The sequence below is a fragment of the Dromaius novaehollandiae genome, chromosome 9, assembly GCF_036370855.1.
Source record: "Dromaius novaehollandiae isolate bDroNov1 chromosome 9, bDroNov1.hap1, whole genome shotgun sequence".
Taxonomy (NCBI): domain Eukaryota; kingdom Metazoa; phylum Chordata; class Aves; order Casuariiformes; family Dromaiidae; genus Dromaius; species Dromaius novaehollandiae.
In genome coordinates this window covers 22,157,047-22,182,597 of record NC_088106.1, presented here as the reverse complement: position 1 = coordinate 22,182,597, position 25,551 = coordinate 22,157,047, and the positions used below count along the sequence as shown (strand labels likewise).

Here is a 25,551-nt window from a genome sequence, read left to right as displayed (position 1 = left end):
AAGTGCTAAAGTGCCTTGCTCAGAGCTTTACATATTGGCCTTTTTGTTTGGTGCTCTGCATGCTGTAAGGAACCACGGAGACGCTGCCAGAGGTCCACGCGGTTTGTGAGGCTCCCTGCGGGTTGCTTGCCGGAGGCCGCTGGAGGGGCCGTGGATGGCCGGCGGGAAGCTCGCCCGCTGCCGCTTCTCACGCGGAGGTTGTCCGCCTTCTGCGCGAGATGGTGGTCGGAGGCTGCGTGCCTCAGGACTACGCCATTAGCGCGTGCCGCTGTAAATAAGGGCACAACAGCTGCACGCAGGACACTGCCTCTTTATTTATTAATCAGCAAGGCAGACGAGCCCTGTCTGGGGAGATCAGAGCTGGTCAGAACTTTCTAATGTTTCAAGAAGGGTTTTTCTTGTGATTTCCATGAAATGGAGGAGATGGCTTCTGTTTTTCTCCGTCCCCATGCGTCTCGGGTGTCGGTTAGCTCTAGGGCCCGTCCCCGCCAGCACCTCTGGCTCCGCCGCCTTGGCCGCGCTCCGTCCTGCCTGCGTGCCGGGCGCTCCTGCTGCTCCCGGCTGGCCGGTGAGGCTGCCAAAAACGGGGTTAGCTAGGATTTTCCAGCGTTTTTCTTTCATGTGCCTGGTCTTTGGTGGCTTCTCTAAATTTTACGACTTTCTTGTAGCTTAAAAAAACCCTTAAGTAAGGAGTATCCTACCGCGTGAAGTAGGGGCTTGGGGAGGGAAGTTGCAGGTCTTCTGCAGGGCAGCTCTGCTGTCTGCGAAGTGCTGCCGTGACCTCCGGAGCTTCAGTTAAGCTTGCATGTCTCCTGGAAGAGCCAAGGTAATTGAAAGCCGAGAACAAACCGTTGTTTAACGGTGTCTCTGGGTCAGGCTCTAACCCTCAGAGTTTAACTGAGTATATATTGTGTTAGTGGCTCAGCTGCTCATTACACTTCTAAAATGTTCTTAAAAGTCTGACTTTCTTTACAGCCTTAATTACTGTGCCGTAAAACCTCTCCGATTCCAACCGAGTAACGCTGGAGATGGATGGAGGGGCTGGCTCATTCAGAGTGCTTCACAGGTTGTTGAAGGCACCGAGTCACTTCACTAGATTAAGTATAAACAACTCTTACATTTTAATAATTTGAAAGTCTCCTAAAAGTCCAAGTTACTTAAAAGTAGAGATTGAGTAAACTTCTGAGAGTGAGAAGACTCTAAATGTTCACATGAAAATTAATTATAATGGTTTTCTCCTGCATGGAGGTTAGAATGGGAATAAAGTGGGGAACGTGCTTCACAGGATGCTTACAGCAATGTTTGCTTTCTTCAGAAATAATGAGTTAAAACAGTAAATAAAAAGTAGTAACTGGTTGGCTTTAGCACTGGCAATGTTGGAACTGCATGTGGACTTCGCATGGGCCAGTGCAATAAGGCATGCAGCAGACTTTTAGTAGGCTTCTTGTAGTCACATTTTAGGACCATAATGATTGCAATTTTTTTTTAAATAACCATACACTACATAATACCAAATGGAGCTCTTCTGTGCTACCTCTCATTCCTAAAGTGTGGTTGTTGCCATCGTGTATCATAGACATGGTCCGCTTGTCTCGGACCTCACCTGCGAGGCTCTTCAGAACTGCTGGTGTATTAAAAAACAAAAAAGTGTTTAAAAAAATAAATCAAGTGGGAGATGATTTGTGATAGAAAAGAGGAAGAAAGAAAAAAAAATTAAAAAATCATATAGAAGGACTACCTGCTTCCCCCCTCAAAATATTTTAACTCCAGATTTCTTTTAGAACCCGAAGAATTATAAAACAATATTTTTTCCCCGCAGAACACATTACTGTAATTAGAAAGCTTTATCCCTCCCCCCACGAGGTTTCAAGTATATAGGAATTGCCTTGGGGCTGCGTCTGCTCCTCTTTGGCCTGAGGCACGCGAGCACAGAGCTCCTGGTGCATCAGGGAGGGCTGCTTAATTGCAGAATCGCCGCTGTGAGAAGGCAGCGTCCTTCCGGGACACATAAGTACATCCCCGGATGGGTTAGCGATCTCGAGCAGAAGCGTCAGAGCTGCTAATTGCACTGATGGTGATTTCTAATTGATGTAGGAGACCCAAGACACTCAGGCGGCTTGTTCCTTAACTCGAACTTCTAAATTTACTTAGTGATGTCGGTAACTAATCTGTGACCTCTATTACTGATGCATGGGGGAACACTCCTGCAACCTGAGTGTTTCAAAAGCAATGACTCATCTTTTCTGCTCTGCTTATTGATGCTAAGATCAATTTAAATATATATATTTTTTTCTATGACAGGCAAATGGATGTTACTTCTTTCTGTCTTGCTTTTGTTGCCTTCATACAGTTGGCCTAATAATCTCCGTATTGAAAGGAGATTAAGGGATTGCAACTTCTAATTGCTTTTGAAATGAATTGCAATTGAATGTCTAGACTCTTCAGGCAATTTTTACATTTTCCCACTGGTATTTAGGATGAGGATTTCTCTCTGGTAGATTAGGCTCACAATCGGCTCAAAGCCTAATAGTTTTACTCTCAGAAGGGTTTCAGAAGCTTATGGTGAAGCTGTGTCTTAGCCTAACTCGCCAGCGCCTCTGCTGAGACCTTCCTGATCCCTTCTCGGCTCTCATGGTTAGGAAGCTTTGCCTCGTATTTACACTGCCAAATTCCCTTTTTTTTTTCCCCCCCCTTCTTTCTTTTGAGAGAGATGGAGAGAGAAGGGATTGGCTTCCCTTACCCTCCTAAATTAAAAATCCTCTTCAAAAATCTTTCCTTTTCTCTTTTCTGAAGCACTCAGGCATTTGTATAAAATCCGATTCATTTGCCCGTTGCTCCTGGTGACGAGGTGAAAGGTTTCTTGGTGACGGACTCGTCCCAAAGGTCAGCAATGGCAAAAGCCTCCATGAAATGACCAAAATCTCTTGTCTTTAATAAAACACACTGCCCTGGCTCGCAGGAAGCTCCCACGGGGGCCGGGACCGACTGGCAGAGCCGGTGGCCAGAGAGGCACGGGGTGTCCCCAGAAAAGGGTCCCACCACCACTTTGTCCTGCTGCCTTCGGAAGAAGTGGAAATCAGGCGGTGAAACATGCAGCTCTTCTGTTCGTGCCCATCCACAGCCTTGCTGTTCCCTACATCTGTCCATACCGCTCTGAAAGCCAAATCACCTCCAGTTTAAGCATTGTAGTCAGAGCTGCCGCGTTTCGGTCCGGGGGTGACCTGATCACCTTCACGGGGTGTTCGCGTCAGCAGGGAAGAGCCGCCCGCTAGCAGGGTAAATTTTGGCTGATCCAGCGAGGCAAATTATGGACAGTTACTGAACCATTTTGTTCATCCATTCATTTGTTTTGTCTCAAAACACATTTCTAGCAAAAGCAATATTTTTCTTTTTTTTTAGCTGTAGAAACTTTAAGATTAAAACATTGGTACCCTTTTGTTAGGTATAGATGATTTCCCTAGAGCAAAGATTGGTCTGATCTCTTGAAAAACTGTTTTTCAAAGTGACTGCTACCCTTAATTAGTTTGAACAGATTTCTGATATACAGTCAATGTGATCAAACACTGTGGTGTCTGTTTTAGTATAAAAATTGAACTTAATTTCTTGAGGTTCGTTCTAATCAATTGTTACTTGATTAACAATTTGGTTTATGGGGCTGGGAATTATGACAGAAAATATCTTAGATGTTTGGTTTAATTCACTAATACTCTCTAAAATCCTCTTCTTTTCAGGATTGCGCGCAGAAGTATGTTGTGAAGAACTATTTCTACTACTACTTATTCAGGTTTTCGGCTGCTCTGGGTGAAGAGGTGTTTTATATCACTTTCCTTCCATTTATCTACTGGAACATAGATCACTCTGTGTCTAGAAGGATGACAGTCATTTGGTCTGTAAGTATTTCTATGACTTATTTAAACATATACTTGTTAATTCTGTAGCTGTAGCAAATGAATATTTAAGGGTAAGGATAACACTAACAGACAAAACTCCTTTGAACAAGAAACCCCGATGTTGTCTATGCTGTTCTCAGTAAGTGTCTCCAGCCGTGTACTACATCTCTCACAAGGATGAACTATCGAACGAGCAAATCCTGGACTGTTGCTCCCTTCCTTTCCCCTCCGCTGTGCTGGCTGTAAGGCATCTGAAATACTTGGGCATTTGCTTATCGAAAGCTAGAGCTACGAAGCCTGGCTTCACCCAGGGTTTCATTTTTGCTCCTTGCAGAGCGTTGGTTCTGTTACGGAAAACGCACGGACTAAGCTCACCCGGGGAAGCTCATCGTCGCCGTCCCTGGGAGAGGAGCAGGGCTCATGGGGAGGCTGCGCAGGAGCCCTCTGCCCTCTCCGCCGCTGGGTCACCTCGGGCAGTGCTGGGACCCCGCCGGTGGCCGGGAGCAGCTCCCCAGCACCCTCCCCGCACCCTTCCTGCCCACGCTGGGACACGCGTTGTGGTCGCCCCTTGTGCTGCCCCATGGTACTGCGGCCATGCTCTCCGGCGCAGGCGGCCGCTGCTCTAGCTTTTAAGCATTTAAAGAGGTTAATTGTTGCCGTGTGAATTCTGGCGTTGCCTTGCTGCTCCATCCGATTGGAAACGCTGCCCAGCCGGAGCTGCCGTTGGCCTGGTTGCCGAATGGCAGGGGCTGATAGGCGTCATTGGAGCGGGTCCCTGCAGCGACGGCAGCTGATGCTGGAGACGGGAGGCAGGAGGCGGCCGCTCGTGCAGAGCATCTCCTCGTCTGTGTGGCATCTTGGATCGACTGATGTTTTTTCAGCCCACCGACTGATTTAGCTGCTTTTGCTAGGGTTTGCACAGAACAGGCAAGAAAACCCTCCCTTTCTGATGCATCCCGGTAGTTTAAGGATCGTTCTTCGTTGTTGGGGGGCTCTTTCTCTCACCCCGATTTCTTCTGCATGATCTGTTCGTACAGTTCAGGCGTGGTCCGTATTGGTGTAAATCTGTGAGCAAGGGGATACGCAGGCTGAGGCTGGATAAAGGGGGGGCTTCAAAAGAAAAGCCACTTCAAAACAAAAATCGAGTTCTCTGCTGCGGGCTAAGGCTCAAAGGGCTAATTTTTGTTAATACAGGGGCATTCTGAAAACCTGCAACAGGTTTTAGCACTGCTTCAGCTTTTGCAAATGCAGTTAGGGGCGGCCAAAATAATGTATTTCCATTCTGGCTCTCAAAATGAATAGATAACAAGGCACTTTATTCTGTTATCCGGGAATGACTATATTGTTTTATCACTACTGTGGCTCATCTTGTTATTGATCAGATCTTTGCTGCCCAAACAAGAGCACTTTAGACCATCTCTGGCAAATGACAGACCCTTGGGGTTTGGTTGTCAATCTACATTGATTAGAGAAATTGAAACTTGGTGAAAACTTGGATGTGATAGCTAGTTTTGCTTCTTTACAGTGAAACGTCGCCTTGACTGAGTCAATTCTGATGAATAATATTCTGTCTTTTGTCCAAATAATATGATCAAAAATAATAAATACAAGTTGAATTGAGTCACGCACTTAAAATACAGCCAGTCTTGGATGGAAGGCATCCATTGCTCTGTGGCAGTAACCCTAGTCGATAAGTTTTATCAAGAGAAGATGGAAAAATAACTTGCAGATGAAATCTAGAGGTAGGTGGACACTGTATAATTAGAGTTGGGGTTTGGCCAGGAGTATACCTACTGCTTCTGGAAGTGTGCCACCGAAAATGAGAATTGCTAGTCACAGCCTCCTGTTCTCACACATTGCTCAAAGAATGACTCTTCAGAGCTAGTGCCGTACCTTTCTGAAGACTTGCCTTGCTTTACCTTGCAAGGAGTCCGTCTGAGTACTGGCCAGATCTAGCCCAACTTAATTAGTGTTCAAGCATTTGATATTACGATTATTAGTATTATTTTTTCCAGTTGCTCAGAGAGTTGTGGAATTGCATTTTGTACTGAAAAGGGAAAAAGGGGAAGATATTTTAAACATAAAATTTTGACAATCTGTAGTTTTAAAAACATTTTAATTATATGTAATTGTGGAATGGCTGAAAACGTCTGAGGGCTCTGTGTTAATGTTATGGCAAGTGCAGCTGGATGGCTTAATTACTGGCACACAGCCTTTGGACAGTAATAAGCATTTGTTGTGTTATTAGTGATCTTGGCCTGCCTGGAGACCTTAGCCATGTATGCACCAGCAGAATTGGCTGAGCAGCGTGGGAAATACTAGGGTGTTCGATATGGCAAACCTGTGCTTTCCAGCTGCAAGGTTGTCAGTGACAGCACTGAAAACGTGCCTGACCAGCGACGTGGGGAACAGGAATGCAGGTCTGCAGGCCATCAGCAATTCAACGTTTTTCACAAATACTCTTTTTTCTGTGTGGCTAATGATGCAGGGCCGAGGACAGCCATGGTAGATAGAAGTCCATGTAGCCCAAGAGTCTCTGACAATAACTGCTAGAAGAAAGTTAGAAGGAAAGTACAAAGGCAAGGAAGCTCTCTGTGTCCGCATGGAGAGAGCAGAAGTGGGTTAGGTAAGCTGAGGCTGGGTGGTGAGACTTCAGCAGTGTGTAAGGCTTCAGAAGGGAAAAGGTAGAGAGGGAATTAGACCATCTGTGGCATGTCGGTAAGGTTGTCGGACACCGGAAATGTGGTGTTTTGAATGTGTTAATTTGAGTCCGGCACCCGATACACGGCCTGCAGAAAGCTCTTACCCAGCTGGAGAGGAGAGTTAGTATCGAAACTCTGAGGGCTAAGGAGAAGGTAGTTGTTGTTCCCCTTTAACACTGTCTGCGATGAAGAGAGAGTGTTAGTGAAGTTCTTCAGCAGGGGGACAAAGTGATCTTCTAGTGATTTTGGCGCAAAAATATGGGTGTTTGGGCCACGTGCTGATAAAACATGGTTGGCCAGCGTGGGCACCATACAGGAGAAGTGGGTATGTCCCTTGAGTAGCAGAGAAATAGAAGTGATGCTAAGTGTGGTACTTATTTTGCATTGTTTGGGAATTAAACCTATGAGTTTGTGTTGCAAGTCAGAAATGATGGAGGAGCGATCAGGGCAGTTCCTGCCCGTAAAAATTGAAGAAGTATTAATGGCGTTTACAAGGCATTCGTGAGATCTTGTCTGTAAGAGTTTATGCGGTGCTGGGCACCCACATTTGAGAAAGATATATTTAAACTGGAGCAGGTCCAGGGATGATGAGGGAACAGGCAGAGACTGAAAGCTTAGATAAGTTCCTAACAAAATGAAGTCTGGGAGAGATTGATGCTGCCTGTAAAAACCAGGGAAAGGAAGGAACTCCTTAAAATAGCCACGAGAACAAATGGGCATAAAGTAGCTGTGAATAAGGTACGGTGGAGCAGAAGGCTTTGAGGCATGGGGGCCAGCTTCTGGGAGAGCTTTGGAGGGAGGATCGTGGAAGAGTGCGTACAGTGCTGCGCAGCAGCGGAGGACTGGGCTTGGTGCCCTGGGATGTCTTCTCCAACCTCTGTCCTCCAAACCAGCTTTACCTGGCTTTACCCCTTACTTCACAGAGAGACAGGCGAAATAACTGCCAGAAGTCCCAGCGCAAGGTGCCAGGGCAGTGCTGAGGGTACCCCGGTGCCTTCGCGTCCCCGCGTGGCTCCCAGCAGCTGCACTCACGCGGCTCCCTGCCTAAACCAGGAAGCGCAAAGGTGAAAAACTGCTTCAATTAAACCAGCTCTCAAGTGTATTTTAAATTTACTGCACATCGGAGCTTAAAAGGTGAAGGTTTAGTGCGGTTGTTTGTTTATCTTTACACTCCTTCAGGGCTGGAAGCTTTATTTTGGTGGGGAATTTCAGCTGTAAGGTTAGGGACCTGCAAAAAAAAAGGAAAAAAAGCTCTATTTTCTGCTTGCCATTCAGCATCCTTCCTGGAAATATTTTTCTTGTTATTCTTCTACAGGGTGTGTGAATGCAAAACATACACACGCCTCTTTTAGGCCTATAAATTTTTAATGTGTACGACATAAATAATAGCTGGCCAGCGTGGACTTTGCCGGGGCAGGCTTGGAAGCCGTCGGTGAATCACGGAGATAAGCTGATGACTAATGGGAACTGGCAGGTCAGAAAGAAGGAGGAAGCCTGCGTAGCTCGCAGGGCAAGGCAGAAGCCACCCAGCTGCTGCCGCTCGCGAGCTCGTGCTCTCCGAGCAGGGTCTGAGTGCTGCTGCGCGGCTCCTGCGCGGGGGGGAGCGGCGGGGCCACATCCGAATCCCTCAGAGTTTTCTTTCGCATCCTGCTTTCCAGGGGAACGATCTTGCAAAGGCTGTTACCATTTGATTATTTGCAAACGGTGGGCTCTGAACTCTGGCTTTCCAGGTGTCTGGTAGATTAATACCCGGCAGGAGTTTGGCCCTATTCAGGGTGCTGCTGTTGGAGGACCCTGCACAGCAGGACATTGCTGTGCAGCCACTGAATTCTTGGATGCTGCTTTGAAGCTCCCTTTGCAGCAGACTGTGGTTTATTGGCTCTTACACATATCTCAGGTTTTGTGCTTTTGCAGCATTTCGCTGAAACAAGTTCCTCACGGCTGATAAGCGTTTTCACTCAGTGTGAACTCCTCAAAGCACCATACGTGACACGCACACGGCCTACGAACGTGTAAAACTGTATTCGGGCATGTATGTAACGCAAAATGTCAGAAGACAAAAATAAATGGTATATAGACCATGGCCATCAGAGGTTTCTGACATAAATTTAAGTCAACTGGAGATGAAGTTTAGCTCTGTGTAGGTCTATGTGCAAGATGATGAACTCTTTATTGAACATGAATTTTGTAAACGCTAGTAACAGCACGTGCAGAAACTGCAAATGAAGCTTTCATAACGGAGACACTGAGTTAGGATAAGCACTATGTGATGTCAGGAGTGCCAAATTCCAGTAACCTGGCTGGAAATAATTTAAGGCAAAGTTTAAATCAGACATTTTTGTATTTCACTGGAACTACGAGGTGCAGCAGTTCCCCAGCTTTAGGTATTAGTGATAAACAGAATCAATGTGAGAGTAACTTCTGCTGCTCCCACGAAGCAGTGGGCCCAAATTCCCCTCATTAGCTCCTCCCCAGCTAAATTAAATCCATCATGAAATAGTCAATTGGGTTTTTGTCTGAAGACTTTTTCTGTAGATAGAGTGAACTTCCGGAGGGTTTGTCAGTTATGCTCCTGGAGAAGCCAGGCGCTCTGCTGAGGCAGTGGCCTGTCAGGCTGGTTATTCTGGTTTAGGTCTGCCAAGGTCTGACCTGAGGGACCCAGAGTCCCCTCTCCCGTTTCTGAGACCGGGCGGTGAAGCGGTGGCCGAGGCTCGGAGCGGAGCGGGGCGCTGGCGTGCAGGACCTCGGGCAGCAGGTCCTGCCGAGCGGGGCACGTCGCCACCGGGCACTGACCCGCTGTGCCGGGCAGGCTGAAGATCGAAGCTCTCGGTAATTTCAGGCAGGCCCCAGGTTGCTCTGTTCTTTTTCTTTACTTTTTTGTTTTGTTTATTGTGGGGGAGGTATTTTTCCCGAGAAGCTGCTGTGTCCTTTTTGTAGATCACACTGCAGGGGGCAAAGCGGCAAAATCAAGGGCTGAAAGCGAGTATGTTCTGGTTCACCTTCTTTAGGCAAAGTCATATTGCAGGGTGTAGAAAGAGGAACCGATCGGGTTGCTGCTGCCAAGCTTTCCCCGTGTGCAGGAGAGCTGGTGTTTCCGTCCCTGTGCCGACGTCGCGGCTGAAGCTGGAGGCCGGCGTGCGAGGAGGACGTGCCCCACTGCAGCACCAGCGGGCCTGCCGCCCGCCTCCCGCTCCCAAAAAACCGCCAAGCCTGGGGTCTCGGCACGTGCCGCGTCAGCGCTGCAGGTGGGAAGTCGCATCTTTTTCCTAGGCAGTGAGGTGGGCGGTGAGCCTGCGCGCAGGTCTTCTGCTCCCGGCGGTGGGAGGGCCGTCGATGGCAAATGGAGCGAGGGAAAGCCATTTAAAAGGGTCAGGCAGCGTGGTCGTGAACACCTGCGGATGAGGAAAATACTTCTGAGGTTGCTAAAGCGATAGTGGAGTTTGGTGAGCACCAAGGAGCCTGGTGGCTTTGCAGGACCCTGATGCCATGGGGAGGAGAAACCCCCTTCCCCGCGGAGGCCCCAGCCCGTGGAGCGAGCGCGGGGCTTCGGCAGCCGGGGACGCGGGTGCCCCGGTTGGATTCGTCTCGCTTCCCCGTGCAGACCCCCAGGGGAGGGTGTGCGTTGGAGCAGCACTGCGTTGGACTGGGACCAAACTCGCAGGGAGCCGTCGGGGAAAGGCTGCGGCGGTTAGCGGGCTGCCATAGCCACTGCTGATTGCATGTCCCCGGTGAGGCGTCCGCTGCTGACCCACGGTGGCCATGACGCCTGCCTTGCCTTCCTTCCCTTGCCTTGCCTTGCCTTCCTTCCCTTGCCTTGCCTTGCCTTGCCTTCCTTCCCTTGCCTTGCCTTGCCTTGCCTTCCTTCCCTTGCCTTGCCTTGCCTTGCCTTCCTTCCCTTGCCTTGCCTTGCCTTGCCTTGCCTTCCTTCCCTTGCCTTGCCTTGCCTTGCCTTCCTTGCCTTGCCTTGCCTTGCCTTGCCTTCCTTCCCTTGCCTTGCCTTGCCTTGCCTTCCTTCCCTTGCCTTGCCTTGCCTTGCCTTCCTTCCCTTGCCTTGCCTTGCCTTGCCTTCCTTCCCTTGCCTTGCCTTGCCTTGCCTTCCTTCCCTTGCCTTGCCTTGCCTTGCCTTCCTTCCCTTGCCTTGCCTTGCCTTGCCTTCCTTCCCTTGCCTTGCCCCCCCCGGTACGTTTGGCCCCAGGGGGTGGTGGTTCTTGCCCGTGGCCCGGGCAGTCGCAGCAGTGCCGGCGGCCCCGGGGTCCGAGGCCAGTCTGGTTTTTAAGTTGCTTATAGCACTGCGGAAAACCGCTCTGAGGGTGGGAGAAGTGTATATAATGAGTAAGAAGTCTTTACCCAATTTTTTGTATGCTTCTTGCACGTGTTACAATATTTTAATTCTAAAGACCTCAGACTCTCCTTCCTGGTGGTGGGGAAAGTGCGGATGCACAGGAGAGAAGAGCAAACGTATTTAAGGAAATGCGGAAAAGAGTTACAGAACGAAATAATAATTTTGTGTGTTTTGTCATTAGAAAAATGCACTTCTGTGCCAGGCTTGCTGCTGTAGCCTGTATATTCAGCTTGGGAGCCTGGGCAGCCCTGCTCCGTTGCAAACATGCTTGTGACTCGGGTGCGAAGCAGGTAGGGGTTATTTTGGAAGTTTTGCGCAGTACGAGTTACTCTGTAGTTGGGTTTGCTGCTGTCAGCTCACAGAGCGATGCAAAGGGAATTAGCCATGCCTGTCCCATCAACTTCTGTGAAATTTCAACTAAATTTCTAGGTGTTTCCTTGTAGTTACCTTCACCAGCTAATTCTGTCTTGTGCCGTCCAGCACGTTTTTGACTTCTGTTGCTTCAGTGAGGGAAGAGTCTCCGCGTTCAGACAAATTCCACGTGCACAGACAAAGGTACTTATTAATGTGCAAATTAAAATTATTTATGCCAAAGATGTCCGTAAACTGTTTTCCACCAGAACAGCATAAAATTTGGTTGATCTGCATCACTCAAACTGAATGGAAGAGAGCCTGCGCTAGAAATAATCACAGAGGAATAGCATTGAGAGTTGTAATGTACACTGTACACTGTAATGTACACTGTAATGTACACAGCTGTAATGCTCTAAGCACAAAAAATGTTAGTAACATAGGAAAGAAGCAAAATGCATAATAATGCATGAAGAAATGATTTACTTCAAGGTTTCTCCTTTTTGTGTGTATAAGACAGCAAATTGTGCCCGCTTGCTCAGTTTTCAAGGGCTTTTTCCCTTTCCTCTTAAACTTTCCGCTTTGAGCCTGGAGACTTGCTGGGTGGAGACTTGCACAAGCACCTAAGAGTTTTTGCCATGAATTTTATTCAAATCTTAGATGAGTATGGTTTGATCTTTTGTTCTCCCTTTTGAACTCTCCCAAAACAAAGAAGGACGATGCGAACCCATTTACTCCTCTTCGAATAAACCCGGTGGAGCCGATACCCCAAATCTCCCTGCTCTCTCCTGGAGGAAGCTGTGCTGGAGGAGGACCAGCACTGCGAACTTGGGGGCTCATCCTTTTTCAGGCTTGGAAATGCGTAACCTTCTGTCACCTGCTATGGGGTGACATGTGCCCTGGTCATTCCTTAAGCTGCTGTCCCCTATTCATCTGTCCAAAGCCATGGTTAAGTGTCTGGACTTTAAAACAAAACCAGCTGCAGCCGAAATGCCTCTTGGCTGGTGTCGGGTCGGCTGGGCACGGCAGCACCATCGCCCCGTCCGGTGACCTGAGCAGCCGCAGGTAACCTGCTGGGCTGGGGCTGCGCAATTTCTGCCCATGCTAAATGTGTCCCAGGGCCATCAAAGGTTTTTGACACTAAGAAATTCAAGTCAAGAGCAGATGAAGTTTAGCTCTTCAATCCTTCCTTACTTATTAAGGGGGCTTCCTTGTCTGCTAGGCTGAAAAACGCCAATAACAGGCCAAAACTTCCAGTCTGCTTGCTTTCTTTCCTGGGATTATTTGGAAAAAAATCCAAAATGGATAAGGTCATGAAATGATGAAATGTGACCTAAGAGAGGACACACCACTTAACCACGCAGCTATGCGCTCTCCTCGGAGGCTCAGAGTCGCGGCAGAGCGCGGTTCAGCTCTCCTGCCATGAAACGCAGCGCTGCAGGTCTCTGGGCAACGCTCGTGACCACATCTGTGGTGAATCATGCTTGCTTTTTTTTTCCTGCCCTTTCTGGATGAGCTCTGGAAGTTTATCCTTGGTAAATTCATGAGGGCATTGCACCCTTGCTGGGTGGCTTTTGGCAGTGGCACGCTCGTCCTCTTTTGCCTTGCAGGAGAAACGTGTCAGTTCGGCTGTTGGGGGCTGACTGAGTGCTTAGCAAGTGCCACTTCTGCTACGCAGTCCAGGACGTTGCACGTGAAACCACGTGCACAGCCCCCAGAGGAGCTAAAAGCAGGAGCAGTGCTTAGCCTGAAAGGCTCTGGGTTCCCCTGGGTATTTTATGCAGATTGGCTCAGCTCTTATTACTGTGTCTGTACCATACATACTTTTTAAAAAGTAAGAGGATCACAAGTGATTTTGGAATGAGAGAAAAAGCAAGCGGCGAGCACGCCTGATGTTGCGGCTTACCCGTGCCACCTCCAGTGTTTGGCATGCTTTCTACCGTCAGATGAGTCATAGCACCGGCCTTGTTTCAAAGATGACTTATTTTCCTTTCTGTAATACTCTTATGTATTAGTGCTAATAATACTTTAACAAGTGGAAATTGTCATTAGAGAAGACTTCTGATAACCTAGCTTGTCCTACCTTGCTTCTAAGGTGGCCACGGTGCACCTGGGCAAGGCCGTGATTTGAAGGTGGCGGCAGAAAAACTGCCTCTGCCTGTTTGCTTGGCAGGAAAAAGGTTTAAGGGATAGAAGGCAAACGATTTAAACTTAACCCTCGCTAACGTGGGATAGGAGCCAGCTGTCTGTGTCAGCCCGTCCCAGAGCGTTGTATATCTTCGGTGAAACCTCCTTTTGGTCCCAGATCTGATCGAGTTACAACGCTGTGCAGTAAAGCCACTGCTTCCTTCACTGCCCGGGATAATGGAAAAATCTTTAATAATTCAGGGGATTAACTCTGTTCTCGGAGTGTTGGATTTGGCAGCAAAAAGCTCAGAAGCAGAGAGGGCCCCTGGGTGGGCCGAGCGGTCGTCCCCCGCGCTGACTGTGAGGTCCTCTCCCCGCAGATAGTGATGTACATCGGCCAGGTCTCCAAGGACATCCTGAAGTGGCCCCGGCCCCTCTCGCCGCCCGTGGTGAAGCTGGAGAGGAGGGTGGATGCAGAATTCGGGATGCCGTCCACCCACGCCATGGCAGCTACTGCCATCTCCTTCTCCTTTCTGATCGCAACCATGAACCAGTACAAGGTAAGGGGGTTAAAAAAAAAAAAAAAAAAGGAAAAAAAAAAGAGAAAGCATTTGGCTGCTTCCCCTAAGCTGCAGAAAGCACTAACAAATCCAAAGGTGTTGCCACTTCTGGAGGAGCTCCCTGTATTTCCACAGGCATATGCTTTTCCGTGTAGTTACCCATAGCTGGCAGACAGTAGATTCCAAAAGAAATTTAGTGGAAATGTCCCTTCTGTAGCTCGAAATGAACTCAGGGTGACTCGTGGGTTGTGCTACCACGCTGAGGCTTGGGAGCTCGCTGCGTGACCGCCTGCCGCCCTGCCCGGCGGGGCCTGGGGGAGCCCCGGTGCCGTCGCGGAGGATCCCTGCGCGAGCGTTGGGGCGGCCGTGTGCTGTCTGCGCCGAGCACGCCTAGCTCCGCGTCGGGAAATGCCAGCTGCCCCGGGAACGCAAGGAGCTGCGTGGCACCTCATGCGCTGGGTGAGGCAGGAAGAGCATCCTTGGAAATCTCCTTGCGTCGGACTAACAGCACCTAGCGCAATTTGTTTTCCAGACAAGCAGCATCAGTTCCACGGCGCTGTTGCTGTGGGCTGCTTGGGGAGATCTCATAATTATTTCCCTAAACTTGAGCCTTTTATTTTTCTAAAATTGTCTAAAATTCTAAAATAAATATTTTTCTAATTGTCTCCTGGATCTTGCAGACTCCTTTCTCCATGATGCTTATTTTTATTTCTTTTTATGAATCCTAATGCTTATTTCCTGTATTCTAGCAATAATAGCTTCCTGGCTCCATCATACTGAAATGTGTTTCTCCACCTCCTCCAGTGTGTTTCAGAGACAAGCCCCTGTAACCAAGGGGGCCTCGGTCTGACTGGGTGTTTCCCAGTGTCTGAGCATCCCTGGTTGTCGTCTCCGGGACACACTGGGTAGTTCCAGCATAAGCGCAGGAACAAAGTGTGACCAGCCATCTGGTAAAAGTTATGGGGCTCTAAATAGTGGAGACGGACTCCAGTTTTTGTTTAGAAGAGGATACAGTGGTTTTATATAATTCTGGTTATAAGAAGTGAGAACCTTGACACAGAGGTCTTCTAAGTAGATCAGATCTGAGGAGAAATCTGTTCTCCAGCCTCTCCTGAAGGCTGCGTTGTCTTTCTAGCCGTGCGCTGTTCAGAAGGCTGCAGTGCCTCAGCAGATCTGCCCGAAGGACCAGGTTAGTGGTACCTTCTCCCTTTTCTCAGTCGATAGCTAACAGTGGCATGCATAGCTCTTCACAGGCAGTCTCACACTCGTTGGAAACTGCCGTGAAACAGTAAAGCTGCTGCAAAATAATTAAATGATTTAATTGCCTCTATTAAGATGGAAAAATCCACCAGCACATTATGCTGCCATCTTCCAAAGCTGCCCTGGTAATCAATTACTGACCCGGACTAGCTCCCAGCCTGCCTGCCAAAGAGAGGATAAAGCAGATGTAAATACTCTGAAGGCTTAGAGAAGTGAGGAAAAAATAGTGCGTTATGAATTGGGAGTGACATCTGTAGGCAGGGTCTGAGCTATCTATATCGGGGCTAGAATATGCCAGAGGGAAAGGGTCAGAAGTGAGTTGTTATGCTTAAGAGAACTGTAGAAGAGTTTTTGCCCTGACCTATAGCCACCGTGGTCATCTATTCAGTCAGGAGACTCTTGGGAGTCTGTGTGTCAAATTGGGTGAATTTATTGCATTTTTCTATATTTAGTTTTGTTTTATTTTTCAGAAAAACGTCCCTTATGGACTAAAATGAGTCCACCAAACTCATCTTCAGCGGAGCCCTAAGAGAGGATTCAAATGAGTGCATTAAGTGCTAATGTGTTAAGCTTATTCTTTACCAAATGTGTTAAGCTTATTCTTTACCAAATGTGATTTTTTTTTTCCTTTTAAAAATGCTGATTTTTTTTTTTCAACACTTGCTTCCATGGTATTGGGCAACTTGGAGAGGGAATCGTGAAAACAGCTTCATAAGAAGATTATTAATCTTTAAATGTGACAGGAAAGAGTGGTCCTGACTGCTCTAATAACTGCATCATCACTTCAGCCTAGACATTGATTTTTCCCTCCCACCCTGCTGCTTGAGAACTATTGATCAGATCAGACTCGGGTATCGCTTTTCTCTCCCAGGTGATCAGAGGCAGCAATTAAACCTTGGTGGTTGCTCGTAGGATGTGCTCTGCCTTTCTCTTTTCTTTAAGGTCTTTGCTAGCATTTAGAGCCAGGTCTACTGCATTTTGCAGAGGGACGTCGAGGGGACCAGCTCTGCAAATGTCCCATATTGCCCAGGCTTCTCGCGCTCAGCCTGGCCCCTGCAGAGTGGGGCAGGCCGTCCCTGACTGCAGGGGACCTTTCCCCAGGGTGGGAGATCGGCCGATGCTAGGTCTACGTCAGGCTGTCTGTCCAGATACTGTATTTCAGATATATACTGGCGTTAAAGTGGATAAAGGGTAATGTGTGTGTTTTCTCTTTCCGCAGTACCCGTTCGAGCTGGGGCTGACGGGAGCGTTGGTGTTTTCCACCCTGGTGTGCCTCAGCAGGCTCTACACGGGGATGCACACCGTGCTGGTAAGGAGAGCGGCCCCCGTGCCGCCCACGTCTCTGCGGTCTCGTTACGCACCCTCGTGTGCCCAACGCGATTCCCGTTTCCGAATCTTCAAATGATGTACGTCTTGCCTCCGCCGTGGCACTGCAGGAATATATAAGTAATGCCACTAAATTTTAGGCTGTGCATTCAAAGGCTGTTGGGAGAAACCCCCAGGCTACTGCTATTTGAATGCGAAAGGGAATTATGTGTGCAATTAAGGAACCTGCCAGCATGTGGGGGTTAGTAGTCCCATGTTTTGAAATTTTAATTGTGAAGAATGCACTTGAGCAACTTCACGCTGCTGTGTAGCTCAGCTCTTTGGGCAATAGGATCAGTGCTGTCAGCAGGAAGCCCTGTGGGCTGGGTCCGCCTGGGAGTGCCGGGGAGGAATAGCAGCTCCGTGAGTCATGCCGGCTGCCAGCCGTGGTAAAACTTGACAACTAAGCTGTCTGCTGGGGACCGAGGAGTAGCAGGTTTCATATCACCATGCAGGGACGTGAGAGCTTAAAAAGTCATTATGACAAGCTTCGAAAAGTATTAAACTGGCAGGAAACTCAAAGGACCTAGATGCACAAGTACTTCATCCAAGAATATTCATAAAGTATCTGTGACCCTTTGTAGGATAAACTTGTAGACCATAGTGTTTCAGAGAAAATGATGTCCATCCTGCTTTAGGAGCAGATTTTGGCATAACCTTGATTACAAAGTGGCTTCCTGACGAGAGGGACTGTTACAGATCTGTTGCGCATAGCGGTCAGGGTAGTGATCCAAGGCCCTAAGTGTGACCACAGACTTCCAGCTGGCTCCATGCGTGTGTCTGGTGCGCATTGTGCGTTGGTTGCACAGGAAGAAATATTACATCTTTTATTAAGTAATAATCATGTTTGCTCTAATAAAGAGAGTTGATGAAATCAAAAAGAGAGCCCTTATGAGATTAAGGTTATCCATAAAATATGGCCTGACCTTTCTTTCCAGCCCTGGTGGATCCAAACAATATCTTAAATCTAAGCTGGAGACATCCTTTCTTAACTAGTGACCTCAAGTCAATCAGTAAAAATTCTTAGCATATTTCCCTTGCTGTTCCACGATAATGAAGGACATCTCTAAATTTAGATGGATCTTAGGGTAAAGAAGAAAAAGTCCTTTGTGCCTTTGACACCATAAAAAAGGCTTTAAAATAAGAAAGCTCCTCAGTTACACTGTGAGAAGTCCTGCCCGTCAATAGGCCAAACAGGCTTCGCTCTGGTCTTTGCCTCGCGAGGTCTCGCGGGGGCAGGAGCGGGGAGCAGCGCTTGGCAGGGTCGCTGCTTCGCTGGTGTGGCCCCACCCTGGGCGTCGACTTTCCCCATGCAGTTCAGGATTCCCTACCAACAGCAGTGTGCTTCGGAGCCCCCGGGCTGCGGGCGCGGGCCTGACCCAGCCGAGCCGCTGGCCAAAACGGCGGCGCTGGGCCACCATTTCCTTCTCCCCAGCGCTTCTGCCAAATCGACTTCTCACTAGGTCCTCAACAGAAGATGAATACGGAAAGGATATTGTTACGCATTAAGTGATCATAATATTTTTATTAAAGCAAACAAACAAGTGAAATGTATCCAGTGACGTCACGAATGTTTCCGAGTTCAGGGGGCGGTGAACGGCCGGCGAGGGAGGGCTGCCGCTCGGCGTTGCCCGCGTGTCAGGAGCGGCCTCAAAGCGGGGGGAGCCAGCAGCTTGCACCACTCGTAGGTAACTGAATGGCTACAACCTTCCTTCTGGCCCTGGAGGCGAGGCTGTGCCGTGTTCGCGGAGAGGCGGGCAGGAGGCAGGGCCTTCCCTGGCCTGTCAGATCCCAGACCACGGGGCCTGGAGAGCGGCAACGGGCCCGTTTGGGGTCGTCAGGAAAAGGCGACGTAAAAATTTGGAGTCTAGTTCTGAAGCAGAGGGTCCGTAGTTTTAAAGAGACCGTTTTTAAGGAACAAAGAGCAATTGGAGACACTTGGACTGGGACATTTTTTTCCAGACATTTGTGCTTTGAATATCCCTTTACTCTCTGTCTTAAAACTTCAGCCTAATTTTTGGTCCCGCTCTCAGCGAGATGAATAAGTTTTTCTCTCTAACCATTGCTGGAGCATGTCTGAGTCATCTTGTGTTTGCAACAATGAACGATGGCGTTCATTTGGGCACACAGCGTCCCCCAAAGATACGAGAAACACCACGCAGGTCAAGTTCAGGAGGACTCGACCCGCTGCAGGTGATCCTCAAAGCAAGGGGGAGGCAGGGAGGCTTTTGTCCTTCCTTTAACCCTTCAGGGCAGTGATAGCAGTTCCTTAATGCCCCAAGCTAATGGATTTTGCATTAGCTGTCGCAGGAGCCCCGGGCTGTCCCCGGCCGTGACGCGCTGGCCCGGCTCCGGCGGGCGACGTGAGCTTAGGGGAGCAGGCAGCCGCTTGAGAGCCACGTTTAACCTTGTGAGCAGCCTGCTAACGCGGCAGTTCCCCATTGTGCAGCCCCGGTTTAAGAGCAATAATGTTCTGTGCTGGCCAGCACTGGGGGTAGGGCGGAAGGAGAAATCAAAAGGCCTTTTTTTTTTTTTTAATGATCAATTCAATAGATTAGATTCAGTCTTGATGCTCTTATTGCAAATTACGCTACCATGAAGACAGAGGATTCGGTAGCGGGCACCCTGCTCATTTCTGTGCTGTATCTCAGGGTTTTTTTTTTAATAACACCATTAATCTTGAAATTGTCTTAAATATTATAAAGCTGATAAACAGCATATTGGCATCATTTTACACTGTGTAGCAGTACAGTCCTCACAGGGCGAAGCAGGGTGTCTCTCGAGAGTAGAAAGCCAACAATATGTTTCTGTTTAGAAAAGCCAATATAGCATAACCCTATTTCTAAGTGAAACCATGAAGGGAATTCAGGCATTAAGTGACTACATACAAGGGAGAGCAGGAAAAGTCTTATTATTGCTTTGACTGGAAATACCAGAATGCCACCACTGAATGCCACCAAGTTTGGGTGCCATTTGATGCCCCGGGGGTCTTTTATCAGTGTTTGCAATTCCAGCCTTCAGCCCAAGTTTAATTGTAATGGGAAGAGTATAAAATGGTCTTGCCTTCAAAAAGCCAAACCGCATGGTTTTGCAATCCTAAAGTAATCTGCCATAAAATCCTGTACCAAAAGTTCATCACCAGACATGCGCCGATAGTGCTGCTGCCAGCTTTGGACCGCATGAGGACATGCCCGATTTTCCTGGGAAAAGTCCCCAAAGTAGCGTTTGTTGAACTGGTGTTGAACCCGTGCACAAGCATAAGTCAGTGGTATTTAAAATTGCTCAAATCCTGTATCTAATGTATCGATTGCAACTGGATATTTATGTCGATTGTTTTTATTTACATACTTTCCCGTAGTACAGGAAAATAGCTAAAACTTGCAGCATTAGAAACCTGATACTGGTTTATTCTTTAGGTAGCAAAGCAAAATTCCTCCTTTCCAGTTAAAATAGATAGAAATAAAGCCTCTTTTTTGCTTGTCAAGACCAGCAGGACTGCACGAGGTGGGGGCGGGCCAGGGACGAGCGCAGGCCTGGCGCAGCAGCAGATGGGCTTCGCAGGGGGGAAGAAGCCCCGTCTAGGGCAGACGCGGCACTTGGGAGCGTCAAGCGACCCGGAGCGCCCAAGCTCGGAAGTGGGCGGCTTTAAACTTTGCCGGGTAGCATTGCACCTTGAGCAAAAGCCATTCCTTCCCTAATTTAAACATTCCTATATAATTGCGGGTTTGACAGGATGCTAATCTGTTTACACAGACAAACAGGCAAAGAATGTGCTTCCTGGGAATATTAAAAGTGTCTCCAAGACAGGAAAAAAATTAAGGTCCCCCTTCTAAATGTACAATACAAAGATTCCAGAAAAGCATTTTTTCCTTGCAAAAATCAAGCAGTTCTTCCTCTTCTGGTAATCTGCTTAGAAAGTTTAATAGACAAAGAGCCAAAGTCATTAATTCTGCACTGCGAACTATCTTCTTAAAACACTGGTCTTTAGCCTTTTCAGGGTTTAGAAGAATGAAGCCTCTGCTTGTGCATACCAGTATGCATTTTCAAATTTGCATTCAAGCATTTGGAGGGGAAGGACAAAATGAAACTAATAATCTGGCTAATCTAATTTGAAAATAATTCATATTGTCGGACTAGTCCAATCCTTTCTGAACCAGCTGGCGGAGCCAGCTCTGTTGCCTTGTGGAAACGGTGTTTCAGGCCCGGCTCCCTTCTGGGGACTGGGGTCTTTTGGGGGGACTAAGTGTCACGTAACTCAGCGCAGGTTTCCTTTGGCCAGTCTCTCCTGATGCACCGTGGGGGAGAGAGTTTAGAAAGTGATAAAAATGTTGAAACAGCTTGAAAGGTAGCGTTTGGAGTTAGCTTGGTAAATCTAAGTAAAGCATTTGGCTTGAGGGATGTTAATGTTTGATTAAGTACTTTTAATTGGAACAGAAAAACACATGAACAGCTTTTCAGTTTCACTCCTTAATCACACGTGGAGGCGGTGTTGAGATGTCAGGACTCAAAAAAAAAATTTTTTTTCAATGTAAGGTGGACAGATAGTGGAGCGGGAAAGGGAGATACGCAGCGGGGATGCAATTTCGGAGCGTCGGCGCTGAGGGCAAACCCGGCGCTGCTGCGTCCTGACGTGGTCACTTAAGCCGAGGTGCGCCTTTGGGCGGGAAGTGCTCGTGTGGTAATTGGTATCAAAAGGTGGATTATTCTGGTGTTGTGAAATATTGACACCTAATGGTATTTACACTTTATACATCTGTAAACAACTGCAAATATTTCCATGACTATCCTAATGCCAAGGATAAGGAAATAAACCTAACTGGAAATTTGTATTAGGAATATGCAAAATGGCTCATTGAGTAGCTTAAAATTAAATGTGCTGTGAATCTATTGCCTGGAAGTTGTAAGTATCTGAAGTTCAACCATATTTGAGTAGTGCATTTATTAGAAAGCAATGACATATTTCTGTCGTGAAGAAAAGTCCACTCATTCCTGCTATACGGAAGGTGTAGCTATAACTGAAGGTCTCATAAATAATTCATTTTAGACTGTGACCAAGCATAGAAATAGTCAACTGTCATGACTTCATGAAAAAGATAAAATCTTGAGAACAGGATGTTTTTGTTTGTGATTAACTGTAGTTTTTGCAATCAATTTCATGGTAAGAACACAAATTCTGCTGGTCCTGATGTCTAGAGAGGAGCACAGCGAAACTTCTTACGTTGCTTTTTATGTGATGGCTGTCGGTGACGTGCAGAAAGCTTTTGTTACGGGTTAGCTGTTGTCTCCTTTCCCAGTATTGTTGTTGATAACAATCAAGTTCTCAAAACAGTTTATTTGCCTCTGTTAATAAATTAGGTTTTAACTATGCACTTGCTTCAGGCACTTAACTACAAGCCAGATTTCAGAGGCTTGGGCAACGAATTTCTTACAGATTTATTCTTGCCTAGAGGTGATCTCTCTTGCCCTAGTAGGTCGGATCCATCACATGCACACCATGTCTTGCAGCTCTGCGCTTGCCTTCCCTTCAGGTTGTGTTCCTGGATTGGTGTTTCCTTTGACTAAAGAGCATCTTCCTGTTTATGCAAGCAAAGCAAGTGATAATCCTGTTGATAGGAGGAAATTACTGACAGGATTATGGGAGGGGACGGGTTCGTATTAAGGTCTCTTACCTTAACACCATCCATGAGATGAAGTTGTGCAAAAAAAAGGTCTTTTCTGTTGAAGTAATATATAGATGGTGCCCTTAAGACATGAAAGCAGGTGAGGGGGAAAATCTCATTTGTGCTGTTGGTTTTGGGGGGGGAAATATGAGTCTGTAGACATAGTCATATGAACAAGGCCAAGATTAGGTTTACCCATTATCTTACTTTGTCTAGCATAACTTTAGGTTTCCACTATTAAGTATACAGGGCCTTAGTCTTGCTCTGTGGACTAGAAAATGTGGATAGATGCTGAATTCAGAGAGTGCCTCTGCTGTTCTGCTCTTACGAATGCAGGTGTCGGTTCTTTGTAACCATCTGAGGATTTCTGTTTGACAGAAGTTTTTGAAAATGCTCTCTTTGCAGGACGTAATCGGTGGAGCACTGATTTCGGCCGTGCTGCTGGTGCTCTTCTATCCCGTGTGGGACATCATCGATCACCTGCTGTTAACGAGTCCCTTCTGTCCACTGCTGTCCATAGCTGTGCCTCTTGTCTTGTGTTACAACTACCCCAAACTAGAGTATTACAGCCCTACCAGGGCAGACACCACCGCTATCTTAGGAGCAGGAGCTGGAGCGACTGTGGGATTTTGGCTGAATAACCAGTATGCAACGCCAGTTTACACCAGGGAAAATTTTCAGCTGGGGTTTCCTCTGATCGGTACGATACTCGTGGTTGCGCTAGCCCGGTTCTTCGTGGGCATCTGTATTATTCTCCTGATGCGGCAGCTCATGAAAAACGTGGTCCTCGGCATGCTGCGCTATCGGTACAAGTTTCCTATTGGTGATCTAGAAGCCAGGAGACGACTGGAAGTTGAGGTGCCCTATAAATTTATAACATATTCTTCGGTTGGCTTCAGTGCTACAGTGATTGTGCCGTTATTGCATCAGTTATTAGGCTTGATTTGAGCCCAGGTCCTTAAAAAAAATAGAATTCATGCCACCACCATTTCAGAGATGCACTAAGTTGTTCCAGGCTGGTAAGTTGACCAAGAAGCGTTTTGTGCCTTTCTGCACTGCCTAAAACACCTGATTGTGAAGATTCATGGGGACGGCTGTATGCAAATAACCCAGGGTTAGAAATCATGGACTCCGCTGTGTCCCTTCATTAGAGGCCCGTGGCCCGGACAAGGGGACATGACAAGCACAGGGTGCAGAGCCGAGGTCGCTGCTGGGGACAGCCACGCTGGGGAGGTCGGCGCAGCCCCGCAGAGAGCTGATGATCGCTGTACTTGTCGCTTGTCATGTCGTCTTCTGACGGCACAGCCAGCCTTGGCGATGTCGGTGCGTACGGTTTTACCCATCACGATTCTTAATTTTTTTTTTTTTAAAGAAAAGAAAGAAACCAACATCTGAGTGATTTATAACAAATTTATCTAGAATATTGATGAGAAAACCTCCACTCGCAGATCCTTTACCCACGTACAATTTAACAGAGTTGATACCACAGTCCGGAGGATTGTTGAGCTCTGCTTTAGTTACCCAGCGGGAAGAAGGGGGCAAAGCCTCACCCGCGTGCAGGCCTCCTCTGACCATCAGTGGTCATGAACTGTGGTGTGGGAAATGCTGAGTGACTGTAACATCAGTTCAGATGACTATAATGTCTCGTGAGGATAAAATGCCATAATTTTCTGGTGCTACACAGCGTTACAATAGGTCTTCCATGCGTCTTGCAATCCCGTGTATAAACTTGTAGAGTAGTAGTTTGGGAATGTTCATAGGAGCATCACTGCCATAGCTTTCAGGCTGCTTATTTTAAAGCTATATCTGCAATTGGGCCAATGAGCTGTTGACAAATACAGCGGTGACTGTGGTCTGCTCGGCTAGGAGAAGAAAACGCAACGTTTTCACATTATGCCTGCAGAGCTTCCAGCATGGCCTGCGTGCCTTTTCTTGACAGAACGGGTAGTAAAATCGGCATTTTAAGCACATATATTGATGTTCTCGGGCCACGAAAAAAATTAACTTCAAGAATATAAAGGAGGTGCGTTTCTACCAGTTGACTGTTTGTATAAAATAAAATCAAGCTCAAAAAACTGAACTGAAAGTTTTGTCTGACTAGCTGTAGCCACGCACCTGCAGGAGCAGCGTGATTTTAAAACAAGGTTAGTAATCTCCGTAAGAAATGCAAGCAGAAATATTAACGCTTTTTAGATTTGCACAGGCTGTGGTTAGACTGTTTTAAAGTCGGGTGTGCGGACACATCCGTCTTCACCCGTGAAGGCAAACAGCGTGGGTGAGTTCTGCGGCGGGATGCGCGCACGGCCGCGGCAGCCCACGGGACCGGGACACGGCAGCGACGAGGGGCTCGACTGATGGCATCGGAGGGTCTCGAGCCCTGCGGAGGTCCCGTATCGCAGCGAACAGGACCAAAGTGGGGAACGTGCCGTGCGGCAGGCGGGGTCCCTGTCCCGGGGCGGGGACCTGGCTCGGCCCAAGAAAGGCGCAGCATGACTGGGGCAGGCGGGCGGTTTTATGCACCTATTTTCTGCTATGAAAAGTTTATAAATTCTATGTAAGTGCTTGGGTTTATGAAGTATGTGCACAAATATTTCTATCTTTTATAGTATTCACCTGCATGTGGTTTATGCAGTACATGTAAGCTGTACTTGGTTGAGATTTTAAAATATACATTTTTTTCAAAATTTGGTGTGTTTCTTTGTTCATTCTGGGTCCTCTTGTAAATGACTGATAAAACGGGAATGACCTGTGGTTCCAAAAGATTCCCACCTGCAACAAATGAATAATCTCCTAATTTAGACTGGTGATGTTTGATGTAGATGGAGACAGGGAATTGTTCCGGTGTGAAAGACCTGAGCAAGACCAGGAAAACCTGAGAGGACACTGTACAAATGGCATCAAAAGGCAATATAAACCTTTTCAGCTCTAATTACTTGCCTCACGCTAGACAAGAAAGTTGTTAATATTTGTCCTGGACACTAGAAATTCAGAAAAATCCTCCTTCCTTGTTTTGACCAGACTAAAAGCAATTAGGTAGTTATTTTACTTAATCCTTGCTAACTAGCACCAACAATTTGTCGCCAAGGAGTTCATGGTTGGCCAGAGTCGGTGATACAGATCAAGCCCCATTCCTATTATAAAGAAAAGAGTAAAAATTGTGAGTCTATTCCAGGACTAGCAGCAGCTTTATGTATATAATCAATCCACCTTCAGACCTTTTTTGAAAAAAAAAAAATCTTTTCTGAAAAAAAGTTAAAGCTCATCGATCTCGTCACACCCAGTAACTGGGAAGTC

At 47.4% G+C, this 25,551-nt stretch overlaps 1 protein-coding gene across 1 annotated transcript in view; it reads left to right on the top strand.

Moving 5' to 3' along the window:
* Positions 1-24,941, top strand: part of SGPP2 (sphingosine-1-phosphate phosphatase 2) — a 32,109-nt gene extending 7,168 nt beyond the window's left edge. The window contains exons 2-5 of the mRNA XM_064516927.1: positions 3,732-3,890; positions 13,793-13,972; positions 16,452-16,541; positions 22,663-24,941. Coding sequence (XP_064372997.1) covers positions 3,732-3,890; positions 13,793-13,972; positions 16,452-16,541; positions 22,663-23,205 — 972 coding nt within the window. The 3' untranslated portion in view covers positions 23,206-24,941. The remainder of the gene's footprint in view (positions 1-3,731; positions 3,891-13,792; positions 13,973-16,451; positions 16,542-22,662) is intronic.
* Positions 24,942-25,551: the final 610 nt, after the last annotated feature.